The 14,265-nt window shown below is 44.4% G+C and overlaps 1 protein-coding gene across 2 annotated transcripts in view; it reads left to right on the top strand.

Annotated features, from left to right (window-relative positions):
- The window catches only part of LOC144766955 (uncharacterized), a 225,145-nt gene that overhangs the window by 55,152 nt on the left and 155,728 nt on the right, over nucleotides 1-14,265 (top strand). For both annotated transcript variants that reach the window (XM_078650639.1, XM_078650638.1), the window contains exon 2: nucleotides 3,837-3,910. In XM_078650639.1, the coding sequence (XP_078506765.1) occupies nucleotides 3,837-3,910 (74 nt within the window). The remainder of the gene's footprint in view (nucleotides 1-3,836; nucleotides 3,911-14,265) is intronic.

The raw sequence follows: 14,265 nt of genomic DNA, 5'->3' as shown, positions 1-14,265 counted from the left end.
AGGGGACTGGTAACCACAGCAACCTATGCGCTAGGTGTGGCGCCAGATATCTCAGCGCAAAACATTACTGGGCATGACTCGCTGGAGGGCATAACTATGTTTATTCCCTCTGTAGCTGACCACTTGCCCGACAACCAGGCCTCAAAATGGTGGAAACTGGTGGGGTGGAGAAAGGAGCATCACAGGGCTGCTTGTGCTATGACACCTCAATGACTCTATAGGTGTTAGCAAGCAGTGTCAACAGGGGGAACACTGCAGGAGCCCGGTGAAGCAAAAGCCAAGATCACACATTGATGCCTGCACTCTCACCCTGCAGATGCAGCTGATTGCACAACTGGGGCTGCTTGTGCTGTAGCACCATTACTGCCCACCTTACTCACACCAAGAGGCCCCGCATCGTGCTGCTCCTTCTCTGTTTCTTGGTGGGAGCTGCTGCCTGTTGCCTTTTTAGGCTGTTCATGCTGCGGCGCCCCATTGCATGCGGAAAGGGTGCTTGCAAGCTGTTCTTTTCCAGTGGTGCCAGTTTCAGCCTCTGGTAAACATTGATTACGGTGTTGCCCTCACCCTACCTAGTCATCAAACCTGGCCGCGGGACAGGGCGAGAAGACCCTAGGTGCACCCCATCCAACACTAGCCCCTCTGATGCCCAACGCATGCTAGTTGCACATGGGCAGCCTGAGCTCAGGCACCCAACTTGTGAGTCCATGTCAAACATCAGCTCTGGAGCAGCCGTCTGGAGAACTGGTGGCGGTAGGACTGCCTGACTCCATAGAGGATGGGGCATAGTGGGCAAATCTACTGACTTGGGAGCTGCCGATCCATGTTCAAATCTCAACATCGGTGCAACATCCGTGATTCTGTCAAAATCACTTAATCTCCCCGTGCCCATGCACAGTGCCTGGATACCCTCAAGCGTGATAAGCTGTGCTATATAAATCTACAAACTTATATGTCTCTTGGCATTAAGTTAGGCATTGTACTGCAAGCTGTGTAGAAGACTGGAGCAACTCTAGAGCAGATCGACACAGCACTTAAAAGAAGAATTGATAAAGTGACAGCAGACTTCACTCTACTACATGCAGACCACCTCAAGCTTGCAGACAAAGTACATGAGGTTGAGCACAAGTTGGCTGAACTTCAACTGACATCCCACAAATCAGCATCTCTGTTGCAGACCTTGGTAGATTGTGTATCACTCTGGAATGCAGAGTGGAAGATGCGGAGGGCCACCATAGAAGAAACAAGATACGAGTAGTTGGTCTTCCAGAGAGTGTGAAGGGACAAGATGGAGTGACCTACGCTGAGACCTGGACCATACTATGATGTCTGATGCTGCGCTCTCACCCTTCTTCTTTGATGAACATGCTCACTTTGTTCTATTCCAACTGCTGAACTACAGGGATCGTAATTCCATCCTGCGTGAGGCATGCAAATTGCAAGAGATAAAGGTGGACAATTCCTCTATCTTGATCTTCCCTGACTATCCCATGGCAGTGCAGAGACAGATGCATTCCTTTCTATCCTTAAGCTTAGTCTACAGGGGTTAGACATACACTACTCGCTCCTGTTCCCTAACTTCACTGCTCGTCTCCGCATAGTAGTTGATGGGACTGCACATTTCTTCAACTCCTCCGAGGAGGCATGGGACTGGATGGGATCTGCCCTACTTGTGGCTTTGTGACCCCCACCCACTGAGATGACAAGATCCCAAGATGCGGCGAGAGGTCTCCACTTAGCGCTGCACCGAACCTGGAGCAAGTAGTCTTAGAGTGAGGCGAGGCTTTTATCCACGATGGGAGATCATGTCCAGAGTCAGGACCTCGATGTGAGTGCAATGAAGTCCTTCAGTGATGATAGCACCTGTGGTACTTGGCCATCTAAAGCAGACTCGCTGGCCCCATCTGATGTTACTCCACAAACTGCAGATGACATTATATGAATTGCCAGTAGCACTCAATCATGTAGAGATTCCTGCTTCACTGCCAGTTGATTTATTCTTGTGTTGTTTCCTATATGTAAGAGCGGATCTTTCTTATATTGCAGCAGCTGACATCCCGACCATTATGGGGTTCCACCTATGTGTTATACCAGCAGTCCATACACTTAGCAAAGAATTACAGTTGGTATCTTTGCATCCTATACATAAGGGACTATGAATCTTTGGCTTTTGTGTCTTCGCCCATGCTACCTTTAACCAGCCTATAAGGCCAGTATTTGTTGCAGGTAGTTTGGCAGTTTGGGCAGATACCTGTTGTTCTTCTACTCTGATATTACTTTGTTTTCTGTTTTTTTTATTTCCCAAGTTCTGAAAGGTTGCACTGGAGTGCCTGAACCACCCAGTCACCCTCACCCAACAGTGTCACTGCATGTAATGGGAACCCTAGCCCTATGCAACTTATCAGCATACTTGGCTTTAGCACATTTTCCACATGACCCTCTCCAGGAATTTGACAGGCATGCACACATTCTCACGCTGTTATGCAGTGTACTCATACCTCAAACGTAGATCTGCCCATATAGCACTACTGTAGGAGATATACTTGATACTAGCTGAAGCCTGCTGACTTTGAAGGCATTGGTGAGGCCAAGTATTTGCCACTGAATATTCCTCCTATGCCTGAGGAGTACTGATCTTGGTGAAGCCAGGGACCCCTTTTGTGGCAGATGAGGTTGTAGTGGACACTGTGGGTTGGTATGTGTAATACAAGGTCACCTAAATGGTCACCAGCTCCTATTAGGGGCAATATACACCCCCACAACGGAGCAGGCCTTGTTCTCCATGAACTGTGTTCCTCAATGTCTGGTTGAAGTAGTATCCTGTTTCTCTTAGGTGTCGATTTTAACTCTGTCCTAAGCACATCACTGGACCACTCCTCCTCCACCCCACACAGTAGCCACGTCTAATGTCCAAGCGCTAAGTGTCTGTCTACTGCACTGGCAGCTTGTGGACATATGGCGTGCCTGCAACAATTTGCATGTTAGAATCAACAGAATCATAGGATTAGCCAGTCTCCTCCCTACTATACCGGAGACAGATTACTTAGAACGCTCACACTCTGGAAAACAAACTCAATTCCTGCACCTCACATGGGAAGAGAGCATACTTGCCGTACCCACGTGGCACCTACAACCTGAAGCACTAGAGGACCTACCAATCTGAGAATCACTCAGCACTGCCACAGCGGATTACTTAGAGTTTAATAGCAACTCAGCCACTGTTAGGTTGATTGAAGGTGACCCGTGTCATGGGGATCCTGAGAATAGCAAGTAGTTTTAAATTGTTTTTAATGGGATTGATTTGAATAAGAAGGAGCAATGTCAACATTTAAAACAGCATTGGTCGAGGAAGATAGGGACCCTGAAAACTTAAGATGGACTATATGGACTGTGTGTCATTAGATTTGACTGAATGGTTCCTTCTTTCCCATTGCCTCTTGGGAAATGTAGTATGTTTATTGTTGAAGTCTTGTTGGGTGCTGGAAAAATAAATGAAGAACGGATAGGAAAACATAAATTACAAACAGATCTCTGGTAATTTGATCAGGTATTTGTGTTTCTAGAGAGCCAAGCGTTGCAACGTTTGTTCAGGGTTTTGCATTGTAATGCCATCAGAAATATTGAGGTGACATTTTGATAGTGTTCATTTATTTTCCAATGAGACTGCTGCTCAGAAAACTCAGATAAAATTAAAGACGCTTTGGCACCTCGAACAAGAGATGTAGTTAAGATAGGGGAGACAAAAGAACCAAATGTACGAGACACACTCTTTAATTCTTTTCGTAAAACTTATTTCTGTTGTAATTGTGCTAATTATGTGTTTTCTATCTCTGATCTAGATCCAGTGTCGGCACTTTTGGGCTTGGATACATTACTTCCAGTCGGTAACCTCCCTACTTGTCTCCCCTCATTGGTATGAATTTTAAATTCCAAATTTATTTTAAAACTGTTCTTCTACTATCGAACTAATAAAGTCAATTTATGGTGAGCAAATATGTAATGACCTGTTTCCAACTTGCATATTCCTGAATGCATTTGGGGATAGGTGCAGGGGTACCTCATAGCTGAATGGCCCTCATAATAAGAGCTCTGGAGCCGTATCCTTGGTGGGGGGTAAACTATACTGCTCTGGGTCATTTTGGGTAGTCTAGTATTTTGGGTTGAAAATGTCTGGGTCCACAAATACTGGACCCAGTAATCCTCGGTTTGCAAACTCAGGGTGAGGTCTAAATAAAATTGGGCGGGAGAAACCTGGAGACGAGAGATGGTGGCAGGGCTCTGTTTGCGAGCAACAAAAAAGTCCACACACCCGCAGAAGCACTACGTGGGGAACTTTCCAACCTTCCTCCTGCCTCCTTTCCCTCAGATATCAGCGACCCTCACCATCCACCCCTTGCAGCAACAGTTCCAGGTACTGGCAAAGCCCAGGGATGCCAGTGTCTTCGCTCCCATTTCCCTACTACCTGCAGGAAACAAGAAACTGTCCTGGGAATTGGCAAAGCCCAAGGCTGACAATTGGGTATCTATGCCCTGCATGCCATGCCTTGCCACCCTCCTCAGTGCGTAGGAACAGCCTTCTGCCGTGCAGAGAGACCTCATGATAACAGAGCTCTAAAGTGACGTCAGGAAAGGATGGGCAGAGCAGGCAAAGCTTCCCATGGTGTCCCTTATTATGCTTTGCATCCCCCCATCTACCCACCTGCCACTACTCACCATCATTTTTACTGAAAGGCCCCATACCTATTTACCAGCTGTCTTACTGTTGGCAAACGTATGTGGATTTGTGGGTGGTATTCTAACTGTTAGGGAGAAAAACATGTGAATTTAAATGCCAATATTTGTAGGCATGCAAGATATTCCTTATTACACTGGACTATCTCGTGCCCATCGTACATAGATGCAAGGATACTGAACAAAATTAGAGAATCTGACCCCTTTGCCCCCTCTATTTCCTCACACTTGAAACTGAAGATCTCATAATGATGCCCTACGTGTGCTTTTTAGGTCTCGCCTAGACAGCACTTGCGCTGTCTCTTTGAGACATGTTGCATTCAGATGCTCCGTCCATCACCACCCCCCTTTTGTACCCCCCTTTTGTACCACATTCAGGATATGGGCATAAAGCTCTGCCCACTTTCTGCCCATTTTTCTTTAATTTCCTTCTGTCCCTCTCCTTTGTCAATGGTGGCTTTTCATTGGTCAATAGGCTTAGTATTTTCTTCCTTAGTACCCCCATGGTTCTTCTTGCAACCTCTCATGAGGCCTCCCCCTGTTACATGTTTTGTTACTCCCTAGGGTTTAATTACAGCCTCAAAGCACTCATTTCTTAAAGGACTTTAAGCAGGCACACGTTTGATCCTTGCAAGGCTGACAGTGGTTGCTTTACTCACTAGCACATCCCAAATTTATATGAGACCTTGTATAAATTTACCTTCATCAGCTCCACACAGAGTACAACCTAATCCAGAATTAATATAATAATTATTTTGTTACATTTCAAAGCTACTATTTATATACATGGGCACATAGCTATGTGAATGTACTCGTGGTACTGTCTTACATGCATTGTGGGACGAGGAGATTTACCATATCTTCTGCCGGGTATGGTACCATATGTGACCAAAGAGGTCCGCTTGGACCTCCTTTGGCCATCTATGGTACTGCACCCTGCAACATGGCTAGGTAAAAAACAATGGCATGTATAATGTCAATAATTCCAACTTTGCAGGATGCAGTACTATTTGTGGCCACAATAGGTCCTTTTGGCTACATATGGTACTGCACCCTGCAACATGGCTAGGTAAAACCCATTGGCTTTTACAATGCCTATAACTTCAACTCCAACAAATGCAAGACCAATTGTATTTCCAATGCAATAGGGCTCTCATTTGTTAAAGTTAGAGCTGTTGCTTTTTTATACCATTGGTAATAGCTCAATGCAAATATAATAACTCCACTGAAAATAAGAAATGAAAACATTGGTATTTTCAACGCCAAGAGCTCCAACTTTAACACATTTGAGACCTATTGCATTGCAAATGTTTGTTTACAATATCCTTAACACAATGTGTAGGGCAGCTCTTTCCCTGAGCCGTTTATATCAGTTTTCCTCCAGGAGTCTAATTCAAAAGCTTCGCTGCTTCCTTCCCCATCACAGCTTTTGGTACACCACTTGCTTCCTTTTTCTACTCAGTATTTGCATTACCTCAATATAGTAAATAGGAATGTGAGGAGGGTCTCCTGTCTTAATTACAACGCAAAGGGGTAACTATGAACATTATTTAGGCAAAATGAGAAGTAGGAAGCAATGTGCTTTGGTAAATACCCTTGTACACAGGGGCGTGGCTATCAATAGTGCAGCTTGTGCACAATTGCACCAGGGCCCTTAGGTATGAGGAGCCCAAGTCACTCCAGTTGAAAAAACAGGCCTCTACATTTTATTTACAAAACCAAAGGACAAGGGGCACAATTCCCTTGCTTGCATTATGGCCCTTAGAGCTCTTCCCACTGCGTGTCTATGTGCGGTGCTCGCTGATATAAATTCGATTTTGCCCTTGAGGGGATGCTAGTTTTCTGACTTCAAGTTAGTCAGACAAGCTCTCTTGGGCAATTGCAATCCAGAGTAAACTGCGCAATTCACAAGACAATGAGAAGCAATGCCTGTTGACCTTGAAAAACAGGAACAATATGCAACCCGATCAACATTATGCAAGCAGCAGGAGCCACATAAAAGCATGAAACCAAGCAAAGCAACATGACACAATACTAAACACAAATTCAAATACCGACCCATCACACAGCAATCAGAATTTGTGAAATTATTGAATTTGAAGTTTTTTTAAAACATATTCCCCATAGCATGTTTTGAGTTTCTTATCTCGCCGACTTCACAAACGGAGATTGTTTCATTGCTAGCACAGCGTGTGAACCAGCTGTACTTCGGTTCTCGTAGCTATTCAGACATCAGCACTAACTTACGCCCCTATCAATTCTTGTTCCAGTGGCATTCCAGTGCAGAGTATCAACATCAGTTTGGGTTGGCTATACATTCTACCAGTTCCTTTTGTGCAATCTATTTTCTTTCTGAGGAGTCATTTTAGGAGTCAAATTGAGCATTCCCACTTTCTGGCCATACTCATCAGCCCAACAACGGAAACAAGATACGTCCCTTCACAAATTGCAAGAAAAACTGAAATTCCAAAATGATTTTGAATATCTCAAGATCTGCCTTTATGTAAGAAAATGGGGTGTATGCTTGTTGTGTGCGAATAAAAGTTTAGGTGTGAACAAAACCAAGTATGAAAACAGCTAACACAAGTTTCGTCTAAGGACAACTTTTTCATGACTGTCAAAGAGTCCCCTGAGCACCTATCAGTGTCCAAAATTTAAAAGTCAACCAAGAGATGGTACTTTATTTTTGTATCTTCACATTCGTTGAAACATCTTCAGAATAATTTGTAGCCAACATGTGCTTCATCACACAGTAAATCAAACTTTGACTTCATAAGGGCTTCCAAAATAAAATAAAGCGTTAAAAAGGGTCATAACGCAGGACCCCGCAGCCCCCGAAGTGCTGGGGGCCCCAAGCTCCAGGGGGCCCCCTCAGCACAGCACTCTTGACAGAGAGCTCTTGATTGAGCCCAGACGGGGCTCCTTCACGTTCCTTGCAGGGAGGCCCCCTCAATTTTCGTTACGCCAGTGGCGCTAAGTTCCAAACGTCTGTACTGATACAAGTTGCTTATATTTAAAAGGACCATCTTGTAGTTGTCAACGTATCCCCTTTAAATAAACTTCCAATTCAAGTTAATGGTTACCTATTGTAAAACTGCAAACAAAGGAGAGTACTCCCAGGCATGCAAGGCTTATGGTGTGTTACACACCATAAGCAAATCAGCTTTGACCCTGTGCCTCATTGGGAACAGTCCAGCTCGAACTGCCAAGCAAGTCTTCCCTGAACTGCAAACAAGCATCCTGGGACCGGTTTTGGGGTACGACCCCTTATCAGCCAGACTAGCTGGAATCCAGTGGCAAAGTGAGCAAACTTAGGGTGAACAAAAAAAACACAAAGAGATGATGGACGTTGCACTGAAGCTTTTCAGACAATCACACCCAGTCACAGATCTTGGTTGAATCCATCATTGCTCTTTGGCTCACTTCGCCACCTCGGTTCAGACCCTGCTATATGCAAACCAGTTTTGACCCTGTGCCTAATGCCACATCTGGGCATACCCTGCCAACTCAGGGAGAACAAAGAAAAGTCCCAAGTGGGACGGGTATGCCCAGACATGGGTCCCGTGCTCTCCATGTCACTGGAGTCGTGCATTCCTAGCTGATGAGGGGGCGAAACTCTGAAACCGGTCCTAGGATGCGTGCTTCCAGTCCAGGGAGGACTTAGCCTGGCAGCTCAGTCTGGACTGTTTCCTTTAGGCACAAGGTCAAGGATGAATTGCATATGGCTGGATTCAAACTGGAATGGCATGAGGAGCAACGAAACGATGGATTAAGGCCCAGATCTCTGTAATGGCGTGAATGTATGACATTGTTCTGCATTCTGGACATCACTTATTCTTTTTGCATTTGTCACCACAAGTGGGTTGGGTATGCCCAGACGTGGGCCCCATGCTCTCCGTGCCACTGGAGCCAAGCTATCTTGCCTGATGAGGGGAGAAACCCCAAAACCGGTCCTAGGATGCTTGTTTCCAGTACAGGGAGGACCTGGCCTGGCAGTTCGGGCTGGACTTTTCCCTTTGGGCGCAGGGTCAAGACTGATTTGCATATGGCTGGGTTGAAACTGGAATGGCTTGGGTAGCAAAAAAAAGATGGATTTATGCCCAGATCCCTGTACTGAGGTGAATGTATAACATTATTCCGTATTTTGTCCATCAACTGTTCTTTTTACATCTGTGGCTGTTGAACAGCATGGCACGAAATATTTTCTGTGGGCCATAAAGTATATTTAAAGTGACAACCCACATAGAATGGGATCAAAGTGCTGTTTGGCATCTGAGATCAGTTTGTCAATATTTATTTAAGTCCCATTGCCAGTTTGCACCTGGGATTCCCACCATGGATTAGGAAACCTCAAATTCCATATTTTGCAGTAAGAAGGCAGCACTGCTCCCACAAGAATGCTTCATAAAAACTGCACCCCAACCCACCTTGCAGGAGCCCACTTAAGTTCAGTGGGACTCTTGGCCAATGGCCAGGCACAGAGAATCTCTCTAAAACCACTGACATGTGGTTGCCTTGACTATTACAGATCGTACTGCATATTTGAAGCACCTGTTGGTGGTATGGTACTAAGGATTTTGAACACATCACCAACTCAAGCCTTTTCACTCTTCGGTGAAGCTTATATTCAAATGGGCCATGTGATTTCAGTGTAGTGAAACTAATGTCATCATAGGTGTCTTTTTAATTATATTTAGAGTTGTATATAGCGCTAACTCGACTCGAAGATATCAGGTATCAGACGGCTTTACATGAGCACCAGTTTCATTACTGATGGGCACATTCATTTTTGTTAGGCACGGAGATTAAGTGGTTTATCCAGAATCACAGGATGTTGAGCGTCCCTGCTGAGACTCGAACCCGGTTCCCCAGCTTCCAGGTCGACCGCTCTAGCAGTAAAGCTACATCCTCTCCCTTTTTCTTAAGTCAAGTATTAATGAGAGCCGGACTGGCTACCGGGCAGTTGTGTGTGCTGCTGAGCTGGGGGCTAATTTCGTTGATGGGGACCTGCGTGTGCAAAACGAAATTCGTTTTGCTTTCTTTATTTCAAATCGCACGCAGGTCCCCATCAACGAAATAAGCCCCCACCACAGAGAAATTAGCCCCTAGCTCGGCAGCACACACAACTGCCCGGTAGCCAGTCAGGCCCTGGTATTAATCAGTGCTTTTTTCCGTAATTGTCAGGTAGTCCGTATTGGAATAGAATTGGTGGTATCTTTAACTGTTTGAGTAGTTGTAGCTTGTCTGATGACTCACTGATTGGTCAAGCTTTCAGGAGAGATTCTGTAAAATAAAAAATTTCTTGCATACGTTTCCAGTCAGGTGCTGCGGTGTTGCATTTGCATCGAACTTGTTGGTGTTGCACTTATGTTCCAGTTCTCTTGGTGACACTCCAGTTTTTATAATGCTCATGAGCACCATTAAGGTCTGTTTTATTGGTTCCTTTGAGACCTTTTTTCTGAGGACAGTTTTTTTACACTAGTGTCCCAGGACGCATAGAAAGCTCTTTTTGCATATATTCCTCTCCATAGGGAGCAAAGTTGTCGGACGCGTTCTGAAATCCTGCTATTCACAGGGACAATCTAGCAGTATCAACGGTGGGATTTCAGATGTTCCTACTTACCTGGGCACTTGGTACCGGGCCTGTAACAGACAATTGGCCTCTCAAACCTTCCTGCTCTCAGGATAGGATAGCTTGGTCAATTATTTATGGTTGGTTCAAAGTAGGTCCAGTGTAGGCTGGGTCTGTATAAAATGCAACTCAATAAAAAAAGATTAAAACTCTAATAAACTCTAAAAGCTTTAATATGTACAGACAATGTAAATGTTACACCATCAAAACCTAGTAAATTCAACCTCGAAATAAAGTAACACAGTGAAGTGCAGTTACATAAATGCGCATTCAGTGTCACATAAAATAGGTCATGTAAGTGATTGACAGCTGTTCATGATCCCTATCCTGGTCATAAATGAAAAAGTGCATAGGGTTTGTAATCCTCCCACCTAAAATCGTACCTCATAATAGGCTGTTTGCAGTAGATACTCAATCACAGATCACAGATGCCAGAAACCGAATCCGTACACAAACATTAAATACTAATGAAGCACCTGGGAAAGGAGGAAAATAAGCTTGGAGCACATTGAAATCAAGTTCCTTAACATCCCCTTTCCAAGGTATTGAACAATAAAATCTACTTATCTTCTGACTATAGGATTTGGTTTGACAGTCCTTTAAAATACCACGTCTTACATTCTAAGGATCCTAGTAACCTCGGGTCTTTGCATCACAATCAGGGGCAATGCGTCTCAGTACCCATGGAGGTTTGAGCACGGTTTATCTCACATGGCTAAATAGGGAGTGTGTACCCATTCACAGGAACATGCAAAGACCACTCAGGAGCTCATTAAGCCAACTTGATCTGACTAGGATATTGATCAACACGTTTGCTTGACCTAACTGCTCTGCAGAGGAGAGTAAATGGATCCTTGTGTCTTTGGTGGACACCTCTGCCTGATCCCAGGCCATTTAGGATGGTGATGAGGATATGACCACAAATAGTAGGTGCAGGCTTGTGGGTACTGGCAAAAAGCAAATGAGTGGATGGTTCATATGAAGGTGAACAAAAGGCAACATGCAAACATCAGAAAGGATGGACTGATCTTGCCAGCCACAATCACACACATGGATGGTTTATTGGACCCCTCCTTTGATGTCAGTCGAGGGGTGAAGAGAGCTTGTTGACTTTCTGTGTCTCTTAACTCCTTATTCTGGCTAGGGTTTAAGCAAGGTCAACACCAACAGCATGGCAAACTAAGTAATCTTCTGCAAAGAATAAGGCTCAGTCCTAGCCATAAAAAATCAGGCAGTAGACAGGCCACGTTAAAGAAGGACCAAACTGCGATTCATGCAGGTCCGTGTATGTCAAGGGTGCTTTTCAATAAGTCAGAGTTGGTCTCCAAGTTTTAATAATGTCCTTGCCTGCAGAGCAGCCACCCGCTGCGAATCTGTGCCAGTGAAGTCACAAAAGTCAAAGCCTCAACCATCTAGGTTGCAGTGAAGGTTTGGTTTTATGTGGGGTTTCTGAATAGGGAAAGTCTGGTCCCTGAATAAACTGAACAGGCTGGTGCCAGAATGACACGAGGAAATATCTTGCAGTCACCCCTGGAGGGAAAGCTTGTATATTCCCCTCAGACAGTATTTGGAGACAAAGGAAACAGGAAGGGAAAAAGCAGTGGTGCATGTGTAGTCCTTGCTATTGCTCTATTGGTCTCCATCTTCAACTTAAGTTCTTGTGATTATATCCAGAAAACTCTGACAGATGCAGCAAAGGTGATCTCAAGCAGTCTTACATCCACACTTGTCAATTCAAAAACAATGTGTAACATAAGTTGAATCTTTCCAGTCTTTGAAATTGTGAGCCCCAGTATGCATCACCCCAGCTACCACTACTGAACCTGAAAAACCGTAAAATGCTTCACCTTGACCATAGCTACTGCATCCGAAAATCTGTAAAGTGTTGCCACCAGCAAGGTTCGATCAAATGAATTGAGGAGAGAGGAGGGGGTCACCAACTAAAAACTTCGGAGATCATCCTGGGCTCCTCAATCTTATTAAACACTGAGGGTATCTCTATTGTGCCATAGGGATGCAGGTTTGGGGGACCGCTAAGAACGATGGATTACCCAAAATAAGCCAAAATGGGAAAAGTAGAGGAGTCTCAACTGTTTGAGTTTCATGTTCTGTCTTTGTGTTCAAAGGTGAAGACCAGTCACTATAAGGAAATGGCCCACAGTAGCAACCTGGGATTTCTCCCTTTCACTGCTTTCAGACTTATTAGGAGCTTGTGATCAAAATGGATAGTAAATAAAGTTCCAAACAAAAAACGATGAATATGAAACCTCTTTAACACCTATATGTCTAACCTTTCTAGTTTGCTACCATGTTTAAAAAAAGTCAAGCGGCCTCCACAACCCTTCTTATTGAGGTCATGGATCTAATTCCATGGTCAGAGACATCTGTCCAGCTGATCAAAATCTGACATGAAATCTGGCACCTTCAAGATCGGTCCCTCAAAAAGAGTCTTTCAGCTCTTTAAAGGCCCAATGATCATTGTTGTCCAACTCACCTTCTTGGATTGCCTCACGAAAGTCAGTGCTTTGAATAAAAACACAATGGACCTGCACTTCTCCATAACATTCCTGTAGTCACCTAAGAGACTCACAAGTGCACAGAAATTAGTCACAGTGTTTGGGGGTCTCCAAATCCATGATGACATAGGTTTTAGCTCTGAGAATTTCCACCTTTCTCCCAATCACTTGATATCTGTGGTAGATTACCAATCCTTGGACAATCTCGCTTTAAATTGCCTTTATTGTTCGATTTCCTTTTTTCACCACCTTCTGTTCATGGGTAAGGTGATCAAGGTGGCTGTCCACGTGTCACTGAACACTGCTAGGTCATCAAGTCAGACAAAGCAAAATGCTTCCAGGTCATTGACTACCACCCTTGTGAAAGATGCCTGTGGCATTCTGTTGTCCAAAATTCCTGACAAAAGTGGGACTACGATTTCTTTGGTCAAGACACTTGTTTTAGGCATGGAGTTTTATTGCGAAACACCAGTATGTAAATCAAAGGTGCTAACAAAGTGGCCAGCCCCTTATGTGTCAATAAACCTGTCAGTTTGAAGGATGGAAAGTGTATCAATATTCGTGGCAGCATGGAGTGCTCTGTAATCTCTACAGGCATGTTGTGGTTTGCTGTCTCCTACTTTGGATCAAGCAAATCCCGACTAGCCCAGGGATATGGAGGACTCGTTTACACTAAGGAAAAGGATTGTAATTTATGAATTCTTTTACATTTTTCAACATGTGATTGGTCTTGAACTTAACTTCCAAATTTCCACTCGTTTTGATGTTTAGGGTTCACTACAAGGTTCATACTGGACTAATAGAGAAGAGAGAACTGTCTTATCAAGGGCTTACACCCCCCTATTGCTACACTGTTAATCTGGGTTAGTGTTATACTCCTTCACCTCAGCCACTGTTATTAATGTATTTAATGGTGTTGTAGAGCACGCCTACATCATAAGAGTTAGTGCATTTTACAATCAACTAAAGGAACACTGTACAGAGCAAACAACCATAATACAAAATAATGACCCGAAAAGACGAGTGATTATGCAGTGGACTACAAGTTTAATTTTAGAGAGAGTATATGCAAAGGAGGTGGGTTTCTAGACATTTTCCGAATTAAACGAGCGTGAGTTCATTTCAAAGCTTTGACTTGTGGGTGTTCGACAAAGTTGCTGCAGATCTGTCAAAGTATGGGAGGTATCGAATGTGAGTGTTTCAGGAACAAAGAATCAACTTTGTGTAGTGTCAGCGCTCTAGCTGATGCACGTCGCGTAATGACGCGACGCGCCTCCGGCCATTTTGTGGATGCGCGCGCATCCACATTCGAGAGGCGCGAGTGCCGGAGCCCGGACGTTCCACCGGCTCGGCGCTCTCTGAAGCGAGTTAGTTAAATAAATAACGCTA

The sequence above is a fragment of the Lissotriton helveticus genome, chromosome 7 (genome assembly GCF_964261635.1).
Source record: "Lissotriton helveticus chromosome 7, aLisHel1.1, whole genome shotgun sequence".
Classification (NCBI taxonomy): Eukaryota; Metazoa; Chordata; class Amphibia; order Caudata; family Salamandridae; genus Lissotriton; species Lissotriton helveticus.
Note: the sequence above shows the minus strand (reverse complement) of the source record. Positions and strands in the feature narration are given on the sequence as shown.